Genomic DNA, 22,675 nt, shown 5'->3' with positions numbered 1-22,675 from the left:
GCATTCTTCCCCATACTAATTTGAATAGTTAGCTATACTATGAGCTTATTGCAGTTTTACTTATTGCTGATGATTTCCACTGAAAAACAATGTTATGGAATATAACACATTTTTTTACAGCCTGACTATTAAATACTGTACCAATTCTAACCTCATAGCAAGACTTAACTATATGCAACTTAACCAACAAAATGATTTTAAGGAATGATGTCTTTGGTGAAGTCAGTCTTCCAACACCGGCCACATGTTACTGATTAGATCAAAAGGAATGTTGGGGTAACCAAAGGCAGCGTTTCAATGAACCAAAGAATCTGAACTACACTGTGGTTTTGTTGTGTATTACACCAAGTAATGTCTCCCTTAATTTTGGTCTATTTCTCTGCATGTGTGCGGGCTGTGACTGTTCGTGTTCAGATATGCACACAAAGTGCATATAAGTAATAGTAGTAGATTTGTATTGGTCAAGGCAACTACCAAAGACCTCCCATGGATAGACGCAAGACCATTTAGACTTTTTATGATTTATTGACTGAGTGGCTCTCCAAACATGTAAGTAGAGGAAGTCACCATCACTGAGGTAAGAGGGCTTCAGTTTGCAGTGGAAGCAAAAACTCCTTTGGAAAACTGGAAAACATTTTCAGAACATACAAAAGTCACTCAGGTTGAAGATCAAACCTCACATTCTGCCTCTACACTCCACATGCCTGAGTATTGTGAATGGAAAACATAAACCCATCGTAATTAGATGATATTAGCCTGAAACTAAAAGATATCGGAAACAAGAAGGATGGAGTCAAACTGGAACAATATGAAAAGGCAACCAAACGTTTGCTGTTCTGTGCTGTATATTTGTATAGCACAGAACAGCTGAGACAATGGGCTGCAATACTGTGCAAGGGATGGATATTAGAAACCACTGTCACATAATCCCAGTTTCCCACATATGTATTATTTTAAACAGCTGTTGTACTTCACTGGCTGATCACTGTGAAAGAAACAGTTGCTGATATAGTTAGGAATGCATTTCATGTCACACAGAGCCACATGGCACCAATATATTCATTAAAATTACACAGAGAGCACAAACAATCAAAGACCACCAAAGACCATGATGAGAGTGCACAGCAGCTAAATGATCTGAACTAATGAAATACCAATATCTGATGAGCCAAATAATTAGTAGTGACTGATACTGTTGACTGATATTGGTCTATCTGCAGTGGGTGATATTCACCTGTTGCTTCACATTGATTTTGCACTGACTAAATGTTCAAATATTGGGTGATAAAGAGCTAAAATGCTTTAAAATAGGCTACTAATTTCTTTCAAATATAGTTTTGTTTCCCTGGCTCAATAGTGGGAATAATAACTAGAAGAAAAATACAAGAACCTATGCAGGATGTGGAAGATGGTGATATAGACGGGGATGACAATGTAGAATGAAACTTTTGCAGTTCAGGACGATTTAAAAACTTTTGCCAGACATTAAATTTTGGCCATTTTATCGTAACAGCCAGCGCTGCAGTCTGTAGTCTCTCTGGTCTTTTTATCCCTTTCTTTTCAAACACCTACATCACTGTTCATGCTAAACCAGCACTGATGAATAATACACATGTATGGGAAAATGTTTTTTGATTTGACAAAATTTAATGCAAATTCTTGAAGAAGTTATTTTTCCATGAAACACTATTAATTTATTTTACATTAACAATGATGTGTTCTTTGATAAAAATACAAAGAAGGAAAAATGTACATTTCAGGGGAGAATTCAAAAACCCTAATTAGGTGTAATTAGGAGAAACATTTTTCTGCAAAATTACATATAAAGTGATGATCAAGAAGGTTCTCATCGGAAGTAGTTTGGACACTCGTGGGCTACGAGATTCCAGGCTTCTTTGAAGGCGCCGACCACTCTCTCATCCAGAGGACCCTCTTCCGCAGCGGCCATGTTTTGCTGAAGCTGCTCCATGCTCGACATGCCAATAATGACTCCATCTCCAAGATCACCCTGGAGACATGAGTTGGAGAAAATTACTCAAAACAGGAATTACACAGCTGGACGTCTGTAGATGTCTTGAGATTTGTATTTGTGGAGGATTTGTTACATTTATTTTAAAAAAAAAAAAAAAAGGAAGAAGAAGAAGAAAATCTGGGTGAGTAGAGAATTTGGCATTTTTTTGACAATACATGTTAATTTAATCACTTTTGGGGTACTTCTTTTCTAAAAGAATCCCTTTCATATATTACAAACCTGTAGACAACATGAAAAACATTGCTGTGCTTTGTTCTACCTCTGGTTTTGCATATGGTGAAAGTTTGGGGGCATTTTCACTGCACTTAACATAATTAAAGGAAATAAAAAATAGATCTTAAAATCTTTCAGTGAAAAACCTCAAAGGCTGTGTAACTACTGACTGTTGGGATAGCACTGAAAAAAATCAAAGGCTTCATTTCCGGCTTACTGGTACACCACAAAGCACAGTGTTTCAGTGGTAACTCACAGTTCTTAATTTTCAGGTTTTCAATACTAGCAATTTGAAATGTTCTGTTTATTACTAAGGGTAGGGCTAATCTTTTTACTCAGTGAATACATAAATTACCATGAGCATAACATTTTTTGTCACTGCAGCTGTCCATGTGGGTACCTTAAGCTGAGAGTGATGATACATCCAGCGCATAGCAGCAGAAATCAGCGAGGGTTTCTCTGACCCGTACGCTGTTTCCAAAGCCTGCAGAACCACCTCTATGGCCTGGAAATGACTTTTCTTCCAGTATCTTCCACAGAGCAGGAGCACAATCACGGTTATGGTTAACAAAAATCTCATTCAACAACATAAAACAATTTGTTGGTACATATTTCAACAGCAGTCAGCTGATGTTCACCTGTCTCTGTATGCTGCAGCCCAGCTGTTACCAAAGAATCGTCCTGCAGGCTGGGAGCCATCTTTATCTTCATAGTGATACTTCCCTGTCAGAAGGCCACCTGGCAGAGGACTAATGTCAGAACTCAGTACAGTATGTACTTAATGCTGTCACTCACCCAGGGCACATTTTAGCTCACAGGTAACATTAACAAAGCAAACCCCCCCCCCCCCCCCCCCAAAAAAAACCCACTAACTAAAGCAACTACTAACTATTCAGCATCAGGTTATTGTGTGCTAGCAAAAAGGGATCACCAAAGTGAATAAAATCCATCTCCAGGGGGACATGAATGCATGTATGGAACATATTTTAATATAATATATTCATTTTGGGATAACTCGAGGATAGCTTTTATCCCTCCACATTAAGTGACATCTTTTTCACAATCACAAGTGCTTTCTTTTGAATAAAACTTTTTAAAATGGAACTGCAAGGTGTACCATGAAAGACTACCTGCCAGAGGATTGTATGCATAGAATCGCATTCCATAGTATCTCAGACATGGCAGCAACTCTGTTTCCACCTGTCTTGTTGTGGCATTGTACATTCCCTGTGAAAGATTGGAAGAATCTGAATTAGAAACAGGTGAAAAACAAGTAACAGTATAGCAGACATATAAATGTTCAGTCTACAACACCTAATGAAAGATTAAATCTTCAGTGATTTGCTGAACAAAAACCACAGAGATGAAGAAGTGTGAAAGTTTACTCTCATTCAACACAAGATGGCTAGTATGGCCCTCCTGTAATCAGTAGTCTGATTATTATAGGATGAGGCTACTGAATTTAGATAAAAGTTGAATATCCTTAGAACAGGATATATTACCTGATAAACAGTGGGAACTATCCAGTTGTTGTGCCTGCAGATGCATACTATTTCAGCCACTTCCCAGGATACATAGTTTGAAAGGCCGAGCTCCTTGAATTTTCCCTGGGGAGTTGATACTTTCCATTTAGTATTAAAACATCTCAGGACTACAGATGGACAATAAAGTTATTTTTTTCCTGTGTGTTATGTTAAAGCAAGTTATTTAGCTATATGTTTATATATTCCCTGGTCTGCTAACCTCTTTGTGGAGGTCATTGCAGGCTCTGAGAGTATCCTCGATAGGGTTTTGGTGGTCAGGGGCATGGAGGTAGAAAAGGTCCACACAGTCTGTCCGCAACCTCTGAAGGGAGGTTTCCAGCTGGGAGCGCACGCTCTCTGGCTTCAGCGTCTTTCCATCCCAGGGATTGGCCTTGGTAGCTATGCTTACTGTGAATGAGTGAGAAGTAGTCAGGTTAACACAGCACTGCTCCTTCAGTGTCTGAGACAGACTGACACTGAAAGCTAGCCAGGCTCTTATTGCAGCACTTAAACTTTGGATTCATTATTGCTAGAATGTTTCAGTGACATCAAAGCTGTATGGCCTTCATTAAAAAAAACAAAACAAAACCAAAACACACACACAAAAACAAAACTTTAACGAGACCAAGAATGAGGTCACACCAAAGTATTTCAATTTGATATACAAGTCAAGGCTATGGACCTTGACTAAGCAGCTCCAAAACCTTCATTTTAGTTTTGAGACAATCAGAAGTGGTTTTAAAAAAACACTTTTTAAAAACGTGTTTTAATGGCTTCATTAAAACATATGTTTTAATGTTGCACAATATGTTGCACAACATATGTTTGATGTTGTGCAGCACCCTGGTCGATGTTTGTTGTATGCTTTATAAACAAACTTGGTTACCCACAATTCAAGGTGGGGAAACCAACAGGCACGCTGGTTGGTTACCCGGTTGTTGTTAGCACGCTAGGAACATGCAGCATTACTGTGTGCTTATAAAATACCTGTTTTGGGGAGATTCATGCCTCCAATGATGGTCTCTGACTTCCCATCGACGTACATGAAGGCTGTGTCCACCTGGTTGTGTCCTCTGTCCAGGAAAGCCTTCACCATTTCCAGGCTCTGCTCGGCGTCTGCTCGCCCCCCGAAGCCCATAGTTCCCAGTAAGGACACCGGCTTTTTAGCCGGAGACGACATGTTTCTGCGAGCCACACACTTCGGCAAATGTACAAGCACGTCTTTGATAGCCTTACTTTGTCGGAGTGTGCACAGAGGTCGTGTTATTACCCAGAGCATGCTACTATAGCACTGCGATCAGGCGACAGAGGGCAAAGGTCGTATGTTAAGGGAGCGTCGTAAAGTTCCTTAAACCGTTTAAAGCGGAGAGTGCTGTTCAGATGATCAATTAGTACAGCTTTTATTAGGCCGCTTTTCTTGGCTGTAGTTCAGGCAGTGCAAAGTTCGCCTTTTCTAACTACTTCCTGTTGTTGTTTTTTGGTTAATATTAACAGGACTTGTCATACTGTGTAAGTTTTAACTTAGACCACAAGGTGTCAGCAAATTACCGTCCATTCTTTTGTGTCAATCAGATAAGCTGATATAAACAGTCAGATAAAATGAGATATAATGAGTGTAGTTTTTGGTTTTTCGGTGCATCTTCATATATATATTTGTTTTCCAAATGTGCCACTTCAGGACTGGCTTAACCCACATCTTGGCCTAGGACTCTGACATACTCAAATTTACCCAGACTATTTCCCCAGTCTCAAAAGAAACTGCAATTACTGAAACACCACTTGCTGTGGTGTAATTAGATAAACGCACATTAGGATATGCAAGACGTGCACAGTGTCTCCAGATCGCATTAGTTGCCGTCTTCAGTATTTTAGTAACAAGTCATATCACCAGACAAATATTTGTCTGGCTTTCGTGCCTATAAGGATCTCAGGACCAGGGTCTATTCTGTTCTCTGTGACTTTTAATGGAAAAACAACATTTAAATCAAATCTTTGCATCTGCGCAATTTGTTTATTTTAGATATCGGCGTTTTCTTCACGGTCAACAACAGATATATCCTGGACAAGTTACGTCCCTGAAATAAACATAAGCAGAGTCATTTAATATTAGATTTGTTTTGTTTGTTGGAAAGGAAGAATGAGAACCCGTCCCAGTTTTGACAGACTTCATAGATGAGCTCTGCCTAATTCAAACAGCATGTTTTTATATAGCTTGTAGCCCCAGAGGCTGCACGTACCATCTCTGACCCCGGACTTTTTCGGGTCATGAACACATACATGCTATAAAAGCTTTGTTTAGAAAGCAGCAGGCCTGGCTGCTGACCCTTTGACCGCCCCATCAGCTGTTTGCCCTGCAGTGTGACCGCTAGCTGCTTCCCTTACCTCAACAACCTTCAACATCCTCTACTCGTGATGGTAGGCTATGTGACTTCGTTTTCAGGCACGTCCGTGGCTGTAATGAACGCGCATCTTATGTCGTGCAAATGCGCTCCTGCTCGCTCAATCTGCAAATATTATACGTATAATAAAACCATTTTCTGTGCACGTGGGTAATGTGATCATTTTGTCTTTAAGGCATTTAACCACCTATCATCATAACACATTAACGCACACATCACAAGTCCCGTGGAGACATGGTGACACTGTCCAGAGAAAGTTTGAAAGTTGTCAGTCATGAGAGAGAAAAGCTCTTACTATGATCGCACTGTGCCGGTGGCTGCAGGGTGTCTTGCAGGGGCTGCTGACGCTTTGAATAATAGATGGCTCCCTGTGAGCCCCCTCATACCCAGCCCAAATCCCTGCCAACATTACCAAGTCAATAGAGGGAGGCAATAGAGGGAGGCAGAATGCGCTCTGCCTACACGAGGTTTTTTTTTCTTTTGCGCGTCAGTCCAACATCTGCAGCGACCTGTTGTAGGTGCGCAGGAATTTTCTGAGTCGGATAGCGGCTGCGACGGAGACGCTACACGCGTGGGATGGCTGTGTCAGTTTTGGACTGTGTTGGGCATTTTCACGAGGAAGATCTTTTAAGCGCATGTTAGGTTTCTTCAAGTTGACACGTTGGGAGTTTTTTTTTTTGTTTTAGATTTTTTTCTCTTTTTTTAAGTCCTGGGTAGTGATGGGATACACTCATGAATGACTTTACAGTTTTGAAACTGTAGAGTGACCTAAACAGAGGAAAATGGACAGTGTTATTTTTTCCCTTGTCATCGTATTTATTATAGAGGCGCACGCATTCCGTTACGGCTTTGCCAATAACCTCCAGCCTTTTATGTAAGTAAAGTTTTGTCACATCCTTATATATTTATTTAATCACAGGTATGCATTTAGGGTGGCGCTCACTGTATCCAGCTGCAGGTACTTTTTTACAGACTCACATTTCCTTTGAACTTCGACATAACTGCCGGTTCACCTGCACATCCATAAATCTGTGACTCAACCAGAGGTAGAAAGCAGAGGCTTAGGAAGTTCTTCTTCTTTTTATTATTATCATCATTATTATTATTTAAAGTGATGAAATTGTGAAATTCTGGCACAATAACAATATTTGGTAGCATTTTCTAATAATGTTAAACTATTAAGCATTAGTAAGGTTAGTATGGTATTAGCCAATGCTTAATTCATCATTTATATATCATTACTCCTCTTTAGTATACTATTTATAAATACAGATATGTTTATCCATCTGTTACTATAACACCATGTACAGCTATCGCTGCTACTAAATCACTGCTAGTGATAATCATAGTCATTGTTATAAAAATATGTCTATGTTTATAAATAGCATACTAAGGGGAGCAATGCTATATGAATGATAAATTAAAAAAATTGCTAACACCTTATTAATACTTAAATAATGGTCAACAGTGTAACATTATTATAAAGTGCAGCACAATGTTATTTGTATGTTATGTTATTTATTACTCCCACTAGTGATCCAGGGAAATGAAACTATATCATAAAGAAATATCAGGCTATTTCTTTTAGCTATTTATCACTGACATTTATTCAGTGCACACTCAGTGTGAAGCAATAGATAAATATCACCTACTGTTCTGTAAATATAAGCTAATTTGCACACAGACCAATCCGTTAACAGTGTCAGCCACTACTGATTATTTGGCTCATCATGTATCGGTGCTTTATCAATCCAATAAATTTTGCTGCCGTGCACTTTCATCACGGTCTTTAGTGGTTTGCAGGAATGCTGCCAGTGTATTTTATATGAATGCACTGACTCCATGTGGCTCTGTGTGGCATGCAAAGCATTCCTAACTCTGTCCATGACTGTTTCTTTCACAGTGATGAGCCAGTGAAGTATAACTGCTATTTTAAACCCTAAAATAATAATAATTGTGTGACAGTGGTTTCTGTGCTGCTCCCTGCCACTAACAATAAGGTCTTTCACATTAAATTATGTGTACAGCCGAAGGTGATAGTGATCACTGTTATTTATGAGACGAGCAGCTGGATGTTGTCTTAGGATTCCCGCTGATCTCCATGTGCTGAGGCTTTCTTTCTATCCTTGGAGAGTTATGGAAAAAGTAAACGTATCAAAGATCGTTTTGGACTTTATTTTAAGAAGGTCTGTGAGGTGCAGTGAATGGTGCAGTTAACTTAAACTTAAGTTAAGTGTTTCAAGGCTTATTTTACCTGTGCTGAGATCTGTTTTGTGTTCTTTCTTTCTTTCTGTCTTGGAGCGATGCTGCTGCGTAAACACTTTAACAGTTCCACTGAATATCGAGTTTAAGTCAGAGCAGGTTTACTTTGTAGCTCATCATCCTGAAAGGTGATGCACGAGGAATTCCCCTTAAGTCTTTAGAAATACCAATAACTGGTCATCACACACCTTAGCACAGGTAATGCCCTCACAGGACTTGCATTGTTGACAACTAGAAAACGCCTCAAGCAAGTTTTTTTCTTTTTCCCGCCTGTCTTTGCTGCAACATCTCTTTAAGTGCTCATAAATTGCTCTGCTGTCGTCTGTACATCTGTGAAAACACTGCTCAACATCTTGTCATGTTAAGTATTTTTTTACCAATCTTTTTTTTTCCAGGCCCAATGTGTGTGCGGAGAAGGAGGTGACGCTGGTCGCCCAAAGGCAGCCATGTGTGCAGGCCTTCACACGCATGGTTAAAGTTTGGAAGCAAGGCTGTGTGGGGCAGTCGTGGTGCATGGGCTATGAGAGAAGGTAAGTAAGACTTGTTATTTCTCATCTGTCTGCTCCCCCCTTTCTGTACTCAAAGCCTCTGATTCTCCTCTTCTGTGAGCACTCCTGACCTCACCTGCAGGGGATGTAGTGCTTTGCTGATTAAGCTCTGGCTAGAGCAAAGCATTAATTACTTGTTTTGAAGTAGTCTCTGTGACTCATGCAACCGAAAGAATTTATCGGAGAGGCCAGGATTCTTCGTTTAAACTCCATTTCCAAACATGAGATCCACCTTCCACTTCCCTCTTCATCTCTCTCACCCCTGTTCTGTAATCACAGCTTTTCAACCTGTTATAGAGTTAAGTGCAAGGTGTAGCCCCACATCAGCAGCTATTTAACATACGGACGTCTTGGCAGCAAACATTCCTTTAAAAGAGAGACCCAATCCTAACATTTTCGTCCTTCTCTGGGAGTCTTCTGCTGTGTTGCTCACGCTTGCTTTCCCCACATTAGCTGCTGGGTTACAAATTCAAAGGCTGCTTTAAAGGCCGCTAAGCCCACAATTACCCGCTGTAAACAAAACGTTTTCACAATGCATAATAACTGTGGAGCAATGACAAGGGTCCCAAAGTAAAGGGAGAGGCACTGTTCTCTGAAGTACAGTCTGCCGTTCTCACACTTTAAAACAGCGCCTTGAAGCGGATTTGTGCTGAACATTATAAGACATGATACTTCAAAGGCCCTGAGCTGTTTGATCAGTGTGCCACGCGAAAAAAATTAAAGATTACCCTCATAAATATTTGGCGAGATACTCCTGTTCGTTTGTACACGCACAAAGCAGCGCTCTGCTGTTGTGTAATGACATGTTAGTTTTAGTATCGCTCGTGGCTGCAATTCAGACTGAATGTGATTGAACGTTTTTTAACATGAAGTTTGTCGTGTTAACAGGACAGCCTACTACACTGCATACAGACAAGTGTACAAACAGGATTACCAGACTGTGTGCAAGTGTTGCCCTGGATGGTCCCAACTAAACGGAGAGGCGGGCTGTCTTTATCGTAAGTGCCATCAGTTTTTCTATCCTTTATGAGGTTTGTTTTTTTCTTTCCATTGACTTTGACCTTCTTGTGTGAAACAGCGTCTGCAGACAGGCAGGTAGAAGAGACAATATCTCTTTTCTGACTAAGCAGGAAGAAGGGAGCTTTAAACATCGCCTAACCACTCGCCCAGACTTCTCAATCAAAAGGGTTCAAGGAAAGGTCAAAAAGGTCTAGAGGTTCTTTGCCCACCCACTTTTGAGCAGATGTTATCGGTCAGTGTCATGGACTTGTGTCACTGCAGTACTCCAGCTAGGTTCAAATGTGGATACTGGGACTTCCATTGTAGTGGTTGCACTCGGCAAAAGACATTTATAGTCTCAATGAGGACATGGCTCTACAGTGCTACTTTAGTTTATGATAGATAGCCTGTCTGGCTGTCCACTCTTTCTCAGCTGGATATTTACTACAGCCTAGTTAAGCTCCACCTGGTCGAGCTGTGACCCTACATTTAATTCTTGGCTCACATCCACAGAGCTGTTGTTGTAGACATCACCTCTTTTCTCAATTAGATGTGTGACATGGTAGTGCAGGTCAAAAGCACCTGCGACCTGTCGCATTTAAGGCCTCCCGAAGATTAGAGAGACCACCTTCTGATTTGCACAAGAAGAACAAAGAAAACAAATGAATGTTCCCACCACCAAATCCATGTATGGAAAAGTAGTTCCTCTGGTCATATTGAGACTGCCAACAGCTCATCTCCTCCTGGTTAAGCTTAGCTTCACACCACTGGGACCAAGCAGTCTCCTTTGATGGGATTTTACAGCCAGTGATCCAGATCGCATAGCCTGCATACCACACAGAGACCCTTGGTAAAGCCTTCCTGTAAACAGTTAGTCCCCGTCAGGTAGACTGACAAGAAAGTTCCCACTTTCCTGTCATCCTTCCCCACCTGGAACTGAACCACGTTCTTAATGCCCAGCCCCTTACGCCCACAGCACAGGCAGATTACTCTGTGGGATAGTCGTCTGATGGGAAGTGAATGGGACTGGGAGTTGGAGAAGATATCCTGGATGTTCCTTTCATCAGTGCCTTATTATGGTCTCTATGTCCTTTTCAAAGAGCCTCTTTGTTTCCAGGGAGAATGTTGCATTATTAAATTATATTAGGAGGCATTGCACAGTCGCTCCTAAATGAGCCTGGTTTGTTTTAAAACAATCCAAACGAAATGTCTTAAAGAGACATTCCTCATGACTGCAAAGTGTCTCCCCTCACTTAAGTTAGACAGGGAGGGGGTTGTTTCTCTGTTTCGCGTGACAATGGCCGGTCTCTTCAACATGAGGGAGGGCTTTTATCTCGGTAACCAAAGACGAGGCAGCACTTTGAGATGGGACAAACTAATCACCCTATTCTCTGAGCCATTGAACTGGGATAAAAGGAAGCTCAGGCCACAATCCTCCCACTCCTGCACACTTTGCTATGTGCTATCTGTACTGTACCTCAGTCAGCACAATGCAATCTGTGTGTCTGTTTTCAACAGCACCTCCGACATCCAAAAGGGAAAATCTGCTTTGCGAAATGTACAGCTTTAGCAAATCCTCTGAAAACCCCAAATGAGTGGAAGATGGGAATGCTTTGAGTTCAGATAGTGATTTACTGCCTGCTGCTTTTGAGGGTTTTTAAAAAAAATGTCCTTTGTTGTCTGTCTTTTCTCTGTGTGTGTTCCCCAATAAAAATCAACCAGTCAGTCGTTGTAAGGTAATTATGCTACTGACCTCACTTTATTGTCAGACAGTTAAGGGTCTGGTTCTGTGTGTAAGTCGAGTCCCCCTCTTGGCTTTTCATTAAAATTCACCTGTGTTTATTGTGTCCCATTTCTATCCATCCCCTGCACAGTTTTGCAGCCCATGGTCTCAGCTGTTCTGCGCTCCAGCATTCTTCACTTAACATAATTACATATTTGGAGAACGAGTATACCACAGCACAGAAAACGTTTGATTGCTTTTACGTTTTGTTCTTCCAGTTTGACTCCCTCCCTCTTGTTTTCCATATCTTTTAGTTTCAGGCTATTATCATCTAATTATGATGGGTTTATGTATTTTCCATTCACATAATAGCATTGATTCATAGTTCTTGTGCAGTTTGCAAATACCTGAGATTTGGCATTTTTGCTTTCCAAGTCTCTCCAAGGTCTGGTGTTTTCAACTATTATGGCACAAAGAATGCTCACAGGAGAGAGTCAAACTGAAAGACTAAACCTTTTTTAAAGCCACTCTTTTCACTTTATGCCCCTCTCTCTGAGATCTTAGAGCCCCCTGTCTATTTTTTTCTTAATGCATTTCATGGCTGTTCTCTACCAAAAGTCAGACAGGTGGCTTGTGGAGGCAGAACGTGCTGTTTGATCTGCAATGTTTAATAATAAAGGTACAGATTATTGTGCCTGGCTGACGTCTGTATGTTCTGAAAAGGCTCCAGTTTTCCAAATGAGTATTTGGTTCTACTGTGAACTGAAGCCCTCTTAACTCAGCGATGGTGACTTCCTCTACTTACGTGTTTTGAGAGCCACTCAGTCAGTAAATTAAACTGCTCCACAAGTAGCTACACGAGGGTTGAGGATGGACAGGGTTATCCAGCAGTGGAAACGAGCAGCTATGTTGATTGACGGCAACAAGCAGGCTTTGTGAAAGGGGCTGAGGAGCAGGGACAATGGCTTCTCCAGTTTGTCGTCCTCGTTAACTGCTGAATAGGAACTGGCCTCTTTTGTGGCCACACTGGCCAAAGTATCAACAAGTGAAAAAAACTCAGTGGCCAGAAAAAGTCAAAATGGTCTTCTGTCTACCCATGGGTGGTCTTTTTTGTTGGTCGGTGGAACTACTTTTTGGTTATCTGAACACGAACAGTCACAGCCCGCACACATGCAGAGAAATAGACCAAAATTAAGGGAGACATTACTTGGTGTAATACACAACAAAACCACAGTGTAGTTCAGATTCTTTGGTTCATTGAAACGCTGCCTTTGGTTACCCCAACATTCCTTTTGATCTAATCAGTAACATGTGGCCGGTGTTGGAAGACTGACTTCACCAAAGACATCATTCCTTAAAATCATTTTGTTGGTTAAGTTGCATATAGTTAAGTCTTGCTATGAGGTTAGAATTGGTACAGTATTTAATAGTCAGGCTGTAAAAAATGTGTTATATTCCATAACATTGTTTTTCAGTGGAAATCATCAGCAATAAGTAAAACTGCAATAAGCTCATAGTATAGCTAACTATTCAAATTAGTATGGGGAAGAATGCAGATCTACGGTGCTCTGTATGTATATGCAATATTTCCTGTTTAGTCTTAGTGACACACATGTTATTATCACACAACTCGCATGTGCTGCACAGTGCAAAGTGAAAGTAAGTTTGAGTTGGCCAAATACTTCCCATTATGGGGATCTTTTTACCCTGAATGGGACTGAATGACACTCTCCTCTACGTACCAGTAAATACGAACACTAAACATTATGTCTGTCTATGTGTTTTACTGTCACACAGCTGATTACTGCATTTTTATTGTTTATTGTCAAACTGACCTGGTATCCAGCTCAAATGGGCATTATGATTCACCACGGCTGATTCTATTCTTGCTCACTATTGTGTCTTACGAGAAAAAGTGGGATGGTGCTCCCAAACAAAGCAAGAGAGAGCAGAATTGCATGATGCTGCACAGATTGCCTTCTGACTTCTCTTCCTTGACTAAATTTAAACACAGTACTTACAATGTAGTAGTAATAATAATAATAAATGATATTTAAAGTTTTTCAAAGAAACCTGTTAGAGAATATCTGGCATAGCCCTGTTTTTCACAAGAGCTCCTTGAAATGACACATCTCACTGAATAGCAAAATGGGATTTGCAGCCTCAGAATATTGTACCATTTATGGCCCCAAACTCAGGCTTATGCACAGGCCTTTGTGTCCATGAATCACCCTGACTCCAGTTTCCAACTGGGTTGCGCTCTTGGGGTCAAACAGATCGACAGAGTCTAAACAAACATAGGGGGGCCTCGGTCTTGATTCACTCAGGAGCTGTAAGGGCAACACCTGCTTGTTGGTTTTCAGCTCCTCCGTGCGAGTCGCTGACCTCCCGCTCTTTCTGTCTCTCCTTTTTTGTAAGGTGTCTGTGTAAAAGAGTGGAGGCTTTCACAGGAAAAAAGATGAGATTGGGCTAGAAGAGACACGCTGCATGCCACATTAAGGAATTATTTCAGGGAAGATTAAGCACCGTAAGGGGTTTAGGAATTGGGCTGCCCATAAATGCCCTGGTTAGCTGCCAGCAACCTCTGAAGAGGGAATGTACAGTCTCCTTGTCGTCGCTTAGTCTGAAGTCTCTCTGAGAGACCTGACCTTTTCATTTGTGCTTGGTGATTTTGTACATTTAACACTTTCCCCTCCCAACTGTAATGAGGAATGTGGGATATCAAAATAATTTGATCTCTCACAGCTGGTGCTAATATCAGTGTCCAAAAAATGTTACTGCTTGTCTGTCACCTGTTAATTTCACCACATCAGAGTTCCTGCATATTATATAATAACAGAGGTACAGATGAAGGTATGTTCAGCTTTAGGAGATACTGTTGAATTATAAGATGATGTGCACAACATAGATGCATTTAGAGTGCTGGTGCATTTTGTGATATAAGCAAGAAAAAGTCATTGATGTGTTTCTGGTGTATATGTATGGGATGTGTGGTGCAAGTGATCTGGATGATCCAACTTTTAAGCAGGTGTCTGCAAACGGAGCCAGATGACAAGCGGATGTTTAGGCTGACAGAGCCATCTGAATCTGCTGAGAGACATACATGAAATTGTTCCGGCTCATCTGTGTTTATTGGAGAAACTGCTTCTTGACATCCATCGCCTTTGTCTGGAAAAGTTATGTTACTCCCCAAAGTGCAGCTAAAGCCTGATTGCAGATACACATAAGCCATCTTATATTTTCACACCCCGAGGCATCTCTCCCTTGCCTAAGCTGATCTTCTGTCTTTTTATCGTACATCTGTTGAAAGTTAGTAAATGTTATGAATGTTATTGAGTAAGGGTGCAACTACTGGCGTTCTAAATGATTGATTAAGCATTTAATGATTATTTTCTTTAAAAGAATGAGTGAGTAATTTAGTCCAATAATATTTTGAAATTCTGGAAAATGCTCAACACAGTTTCAGAGAATCAAGTAAGTAAAGAACAAAAATAAAAGGGTAATTGAAACCGGTAAGTTGGCTTTCTTGCAAATGTTATTAGGTCAGTCTCTGCTTTAATCAAAGATAAGCACTTCACTGAGAATGTAGATCTCAGAGAAAGCCAAAGTATTCAGACAGGCCGGGAACAGTCTTGCATTCCTAAGAGACATCTCGCCTTCTGGCTGCCAAACTCCTTGAGATCTTCTACAACTGGTGATGCCATTTGATTCGTGAGTAGGAGATACTGATACGTGTCTGTTATCTCACTAACTTACTTAAGAACAGGTTAAGTGTGTAGCACTTCTTACTGCTTGTTGCTCAAACAGTAAGAAGTGAACCAATGCCATGACACTAAAGGACCGAGATTAAATCCAAAGTTACCTCACCATCACCCAAATCCTGTTTTTTAGTACAACCTCACATCTTCATTTTGATATTTCTGCCTGGCTGTCTGTTAAACAGAAAACAAAAGAGCGAATCTTTTGGTGTTCTGACTGTTACATTTTTTAGTTGAAATGTAAAACACAGTATGAAAGTACAGTGCATAACACAACTAAAATGTGAGTTGTCAGTTTTATTTTTTTGGAAATCATACTGATGTTTCTGTTTAAGCTGTACCGGGCATGCTGAGACCCTCACTATGACCGTATATGGCTAATAAAGGGCATCGGAACCACCAGCCTGATGATGATTGGATATGCTGTTTCTGGTTGGATTAAACAGACAAAAATGCACACGTGGCACAAGATGCTAAGTTAAACTGGCTGACCTCTTTGCAATCATCTTATGAAGGATTGCCATTTGGATTCCTTGGATGATTAGCTGGCTCGACTGTGTTTTGTTGACTCCCAGTGTCCACATGCTGCAGGAACTGCAATGATAGGCATAAGTCCTTTGAACCTGTCATCACTAAGTACTGTATTCTGCTCAGGACAGTGCAGGTCTGGCTTAAACAGCTGTGTGTGGCTTCACATAGATATTACTCTCCACACACATGAGCATACATGTAGACAGGTACACTGCAGCACCCATGTACTACATGAGTACAGGCACAGTTCGAGCTGGAGGGCTGTCATGATTAATGTGAGTGTTGTGAGAGTTTATGGAATGTGATCGTTTACCTTTGAGGTGAATTCACATGCTCAAAGCTACCTAGTGGCTCCCACTGTTTATAAGTTCTGGGATTCCTTAACAGTTTGACTCACGGGGATTTAAGGACTCGGGGTCGCTTGTCAAAGAGATGGATGAGCCTGACCTGTGCCTCTGTGAATTTCAATCGTAACTCACCATGACACATCTGTACAGTCACAGTTTACGACAATAAACAAAAGTTCAGCTCTGCGATCGATGACATTTCCAGGTGATGTTCTCTGACTGCATGAGGAAGAGGGCAGTTTCCCGTGAAAGTCATACAAGCTGTTGTGATCAATCATAGTTAAAAGTCACGGAAACTACTGTTTAGAAATTTCTTGGTGAAAAAACCTTGTTTGTCTTCTCAAAGCCAAGGGGCAGATTCCACTTACATTTGTTAGTGTGAATGGAGGAGAATTCAGGTTCCTCTTTAGTCAGACGTTAATAGGCTGGTGATACGTTTTTGATAGAAAGAGGTCAGTTTAAGAAATCGCAGATGCTGACGTGTCCTAACAACAGCCAGGTGTCTCTGCTTCTCTCATCTATTTATTCTTTCCTCTTGTCTTTCCACATACAGCGGTGTGTAGCTACGGTGTTTGCTTCAACGGGGGCCAGTGTCGGGAAGGATCCACCCAGCTCTGTGATTGTCCCGCAGGGTTCAGCGGCCCCAGCTGTCAGTACGGTGAGTACAGACATCCTTGTAGCGTTTCATATTCAGATTCTTCTCTTTTCTTCTCTTTCTTTTATGCTTGTTTTATTGCCCATTCTTTGTTGTTGTGTTTCTTACATTTGTTACATGTTTTCAGAGTTTAGTAATAAAGCAACATGTAGAGTTAAAGAACCCATTCTCAGCTCTCATTGGACGGAGGTTGGGGGTTGAAAAGTAACTACAGTAATAGCAGGAATCAAGAAAACACCTTACAGACAGATTGAAATTGATTAGTAGGTCACTATTTAATTAAAAAAACAGCAACCCCTGACTGTTTTCTGGAGCCTACATTTCTGATCCACTTCAGTCAGACTGCCAGGCCTCCCCCTGAACTCTGTTGAAGTGATAGCCTTTCTGTAGAGTGAATAGGGAATCTCCTCACATCAGCACTTGGCTTACTTACCAGAAACCTAAGTATTTTATCAGCATCTCCATTGTTAAATTTGAGCTATTGAAGTAACACAGTGGAAGATTCTGTTGTTTTTCGGATAACACCACACGGCAGGAAATTCCTTTTCGGTGTCAAGTTTTTGTTAGAATTGTCCGTGTCGCCCTCGATTCAGACCCTCCCAAATGTTACAGACTTTGTTGCACAAGTTCTAACTGCAGAGGCCGAGTAAACATCACGCTTTTGTTAGGTCTAATCTGCTTTTACGCACTCTGGACAGGATCCAGAATCCTTCACCTTCATCTCAAACTTACCCACTTCTTAATCAACACGTGATTTTCTCAAGACTTCACTGGTGGAACGTGTAGTTTTACAGCCTTCTTGGCTGTGGCTCATGATTAGCCATTGAGGAATCAAAGGTTTCGGTGGCAGCTAAGCTGACCTGTCTCACTTCTGATTACTTCATACTTGAATGAGAGATTAACCATTAAGACAAAGGGATCCGTAAATACACATGCCCACTGAGATCCTGTCCAGCAAAGCTTAGGACCACTCGGTGCCTTAAAGAGGAGGGCTTTAAGAATATTGAAACCATCTGCTTAGGATGATGTTCATCAGTGTTCATGCAAAAAAAAGTATAGGTTTGCCTAAAATGGAGCATATAAACATATTCAGAGGCATGATCGTCTCAGCATAAACAACTAGAAACCCGCTGACTCTGTTTTATAGCTCTGCATTCTCTGTGGATGTAATAATGTATCTGAATGACATGTATTTGGCTTCTTTTATGTTATGTTTATGAATGATAGGATGCTCGCCCTCTTTTGTCTCCGTAGTAGAAGCTCATCAGTCATTCTGAACAGAGCAGTAGCGTGTTTTTTTAGTAACACACAATGATAAATCACAGATATGGAGTGTTGAAATGAGGGTGAGTGCGCACAGCATGGTGCAATGCACAGGTTTTGCTCCTCACTATAACAAATAGTATGAAGTTGTGGGAATGATGGTGGCAATCAGCAAGACTTAATCATGAAAAACACAGCTGATGTCTAAATAAGTCCTTAGTGGATCAGTAAGTGATCAGAACAAAAAATGCAATCAAGTAAAAACACCTCTGTTCACTGCACTAGTTGGCTTTTGAAAATATACAACACGCACAGTCTCACCCCTCCTGTTGCTACATTTTAATACTGATTTATCTACTCATTTTAAGTTATGAAATAAAACATAAATATGGGATTTAAAAAACATTAATCTGACACTCGAGTATTCTCTTATGTTTCCAATATGGGGGCTCTGGCAGTCCTTCACCTTCTAACAAGGTGCATAAAGAGGGGAAGAAACCTTCAGAGATTACCTTCAGTTTCTTTTTTTGAAGACAGACATATTTTATCCCTGTCATTGTTCCCCAAACACACTCATTCATGTACGACGTAAAATGCTAAATAGAAATGATTGTTGTGGCTTTTACACACAGGCACACACAGACACACAGTCATAGTAATAATGTTGGATGTTTTGTTTGGACCAATAAACTCTCCACATAACCTAAAAGTCACTTTTAAGGCCCATCCTGTTTTCGATCCAGCCTGTTTCTTTCCATTTCCAAACACTCTGACTCGCCACTGTTGTTTTTCATTGTGAATGATAACTGTCATCAGTGGATACCTAGGGGGCATTTGCTGGTGGGTAGCTATTTAGAGATTATTAGCCTGTAAGCACTCAGGCAGCTATATTTCTCTGTGATTGGCCCTAAATGAGCTGCTGGATGAAGGGTGTGAGGCTGTCAGTTGATTCCTCCTGTCCAGGGGCAATGCTTAAGTTGGTGGGAGGTGGACACAGGCGCTATTGGTGGTACTACATGTACCAAATACGGGTCAGGTCAAAAAGTCCAAAGGCCAAAGACAATAACTTAAGAGTACAAGGTGGATCATTGGAGACTGGTGGCTCATTAATAGGATCGCTTTAATGAATGACTCTGTTCACTGAGTGACTGCTCTGATATATTGATCAGTCCTTCCGAGCATTCCTGCGGTGGTCAAACACATAGCCTTTCGTCGTTGTCACGTTCTTGAGCTCTGGATGAATAACCCTTGTAAAGATTTGAGCGTGCTCCTCACACAAGTTGCCATTATAACGCACTTATTGCTGCGGTCCACACGCTTCTCACAGCTGTCAGCCCCTGTTTGCTCTCTGTTAAGATGTAAGAAAAGAAAAGAAAAGAAAAAAACAACAACCTTGAAGCCACAGTGGAGGATGTGGCCAAGGATGAATGTGTGTAGCCACACTTCACTCAAAGATTCACTCATCATTTCGGACAGCTCTCAACAGCATTCCTCTGCAGCTGCACGTGGTGATTCCCCCTTGGAGAGCTTCTGATGTGGTTTGTCCGTGTTTGTGTATAGCAATTGGATTGTGTTTATGTCTTCAAAGGGGCCAATTAGTCCTCTGCTCTCAATAGTTGTCTGTAGCCGTCATCTATTTTGTTTTTAGGACAGCATTGTGTCCTGGTTGTGTGTAAGACAATAATTACTATTTTTTTGTGTTTGTGCCTCAACTATGTGGTTAAGCAGGAACTGGTGCCCAGAGGCCTTCCTAGTCCTTTGATAGATAGTAAATCACATTTTTGAAAGGGTCAGCCTCCACTTACAAAACACAGTGGATACAGTGTTATATTTAATAGTTGCATAATTTGACATGACTGATGGAGACCAGTGATATTCGCTTGCAAATCGATGTCCTGTAATTTTGTGGTTTGTTTGTTTGCGTTAAATATTTCTGAGAACCAATCAAAATTTGACAGCAGTTCTGATGAAGCAGCTGATTTATAAGGCTGTATTTACACTGCTTACAGCCACATCATTCGGCTAATTTATGAGTAAATCTTCTGTTTACTTAGACTGTTTATTTACTCCTCAATACAACACAGTTCCCAATTAAAGCAGAATGAGGTCTATAATGCAAATAAAAACTACCTATAATATAAATCTCTGTCTTTGTCCACAAGACATCAACCAAATTGGCACACGCGTACATCTTAGGCCTCCGAAGGTTGCTATCTGTATCTGATATTAGGACATCATTATGTTCCCCAGCAGCCAACCGTCCAACAGGGTAAAGTGATCCAAAAGATTTGGAATGTGTCCACCTATAACACCTTATGAAAGCATGGTATCACTTTCATTTCATGTCAATAACATGTATGAAAATGTTGGAGCGTTTCAGCAGTGAAGCGGAAACTTATAGCGTACCTTCTTTTTTGTATGAGCTAAGGTCCGTTTAAAAAAACAAAAAAACAAAAAAGAAACCCAGCTCTTCTACTCATCTTGTCTATATCCAAAGGGATTTAGTCACTTGGTCCCTGATGTACTTTATATCCCACCTGTCATCAGTAGGCAAGTGGTATCCTCTGGGATCAGCGGCGTCCAAGGCTTTCAGACCCCTGGCAAGGCAGATGTCTTCATACCAGCTGACATCTGACTCAGCTAGAAACAGACAGATAGACAGAGAGGCTGACAAACACTCTTTGTAACATGAAACTTTACTATGTTGAAGAAGCTTTAAATGTCTTGTAAAAATGCTTTTTGTATCAGATCCATCTGGTGAAAGGCGATGCAGTTATCACTGAACCAATGGCTCATGTGACAACTTGTTTTAGAGTTATTTGACACAAATATGAGGAGTCTGTGATATTAAAGTAAAACCGTTGAAAGCGATGTAAAAGGTTTTCCAGATTTGATGGTGTTTGCTCAATTCCCACAATGTGCATAATGCCGTGTGCGGTAGACTTCTTTGCTGAGTCCAAAGAAGAGCTGAAATAGCTCTTTCTGTGTTACAGTATGAGTTTCATTTAGATTAGATTAGATTAGATAGAACTTTATTAATCCCTCGGGTGGGTTCCTCTGGGAAATTCGATTTCCAAAAAAAGCACAGCACCGACAGAAGTTACAGAGTTACAGAATATTATATATATATATATATATATATATATATATATATATATATATATATATACACACACACACACACACATATAAATACAGAGACAATATAAATAAAATATACAAAGGGGATAAATAGAATAAATAGGAATAAAAAATAAAAATACAAGTGAATTGCACATTTCAAGTATTGAGTCTATTGCACTATTGACTATTTACAAAAGTATTGCACAAAAGGTATTGCACAGTGAGGTGAAGAGGCACTACAGCTTAGTTGTTCCCCCCTCCTTTGTCCTCCTGTTTCCCCTCCCTCTCCCCTCCAGAGAGGAGTTAAACAGTCTGATGGCGTGTGGGACAAAGGAGTTTTTAAGTCTGTTAGTTCTTGTCTTGGGGAGAAGCAACCTGTCACTGAACAGACTCTTCTGGTTGTTAATGGCCGTGTGCAGAGGATGCCCAGCATTGTCCATAATGTCCAGCAGTTTCTTTAATGTCCTTTTCTCTGCCACTGTCACCAGAGTGTCCAGCTTCATGCCGACCACAGAGCCAGCCCTCCTGATCAGTTTCTCCAGCCTGGATGAGTCCCTCTTTGCTGTGCTGCTCCCCCAGCACACCACAGCATAGAAAAGTACTCCAGCAACCACCGACTGGTAAAACATCCTCAGGAGCTTCCTGCAGATGTTAAAAGACCTCAGCCTCCTGAGGAAGTACAGTCGGCTTTGGGCTTTTTTATACAGGTGCTCTGTGTTGCATGACCAGTCCAGTTTATTGTCCACCCACAGCCCGAGGTACTTGTACTTGTTGACCACCTCCACCTCCTCCCCCTCTATCTGAACCGGCAGTGGACCTGCTCTAGACCTCCCGAAGTCCACAACCAGTTCCTTAGTCTTTGAGGTGTTGAGTTGCAGGTGGTTTGTGTGACTCCATGCGACAAAGTTCCTCACCAGACTTCTGTACTCCTCTTCCTGATCATCCCAGATACACCCCATGATGGCTGTGTCGTCTGCAAACTTCTGAATATGGCATAATTCAGAGTTGTAGCAGAAGTCAGAGGTGTACAGGGTGAAGAGAAGAGGGGACAGCACAGTTCCCTGTGGTGCTCCTGTGCTGCTGACCACAGTGTCAGACGTGATGTCCTTCAGCCTGACGTACTGTGGTCTGTCGGTGAGGTAGTCGGAGATCCAAGCCACCAGGCAGGGGTCCACCTCCATCCTGTTCAGTTTTTCCTGAAGCATACAGGGCCGGATGGTATTAAAGGCACTGGAAAAGTCAAGAAACAGGATCCTGACCGTGCCTTTTCCCCCATCCAGGTGTGAGTGGGCTCTGTGT

At 41.1% G+C, this 22,675-nt stretch overlaps 2 protein-coding genes across 3 annotated transcripts in view; one reads left to right on the top strand and one right to left on the bottom strand.

Annotated features, from left to right (window-relative positions):
* Positions 1–1,625: 1,625 nt before the first annotated feature.
* On the bottom strand, positions 1,626–5,256 carry akr7a3 (aldo-keto reductase family 7, member A3 (aflatoxin aldehyde reductase)). The gene is made up of 7 exons (XM_026167687.1): positions 4,756–5,256; positions 3,989–4,176; positions 3,748–3,852; positions 3,376–3,472; positions 2,884–2,983; positions 2,646–2,775; positions 1,626–2,008 (listed from the first exon to the last, which is right to left on the bottom strand). Exons 1-7 carry the CDS (start codon positions 5,045–5,047, stop codon positions 1,847–1,849), a joined length of 1,074 nt encoding a protein of 357 aa, XP_026023472.1. The 5' UTR covers positions 5,048–5,256; the 3' UTR covers positions 1,626–1,846.
* A 1,324-nt stretch (positions 5,257–6,580) lies between these two features.
* Positions 6,581–22,675, top strand: part of megf6b (multiple EGF-like-domains 6b) — a 63,328-nt gene continuing 47,233 nt past the window's right edge. Inside the window, exons 1-4 of one of the 2 annotated variants that reach the window (XM_026167677.1) lie at positions 6,581–7,041; positions 8,825–8,959; positions 9,866–9,975; positions 16,889–16,993. In XM_026167677.1, coding sequence (XP_026023462.1) covers positions 6,950–7,041; positions 8,825–8,959; positions 9,866–9,975; positions 16,889–16,993 — 442 coding nt within the window. In that variant the 5' untranslated portion in view covers positions 6,581–6,949. The remainder of the gene's footprint in view (positions 7,042–8,824; positions 8,960–9,865; positions 9,976–16,888; positions 16,994–22,675) is intronic. The other variant, XM_026167678.1, reaches the window with a different exon arrangement.

Source organism: Astatotilapia calliptera, chromosome 5, assembly GCF_900246225.1.
Source record: "Astatotilapia calliptera chromosome 5, fAstCal1.2, whole genome shotgun sequence".
In the NCBI taxonomy this organism is placed as follows: Eukaryota; Metazoa; Chordata; class Actinopteri; order Cichliformes; family Cichlidae; genus Astatotilapia; species Astatotilapia calliptera.
This window is presented reverse-complemented; position numbering and strand designations above follow the sequence as displayed.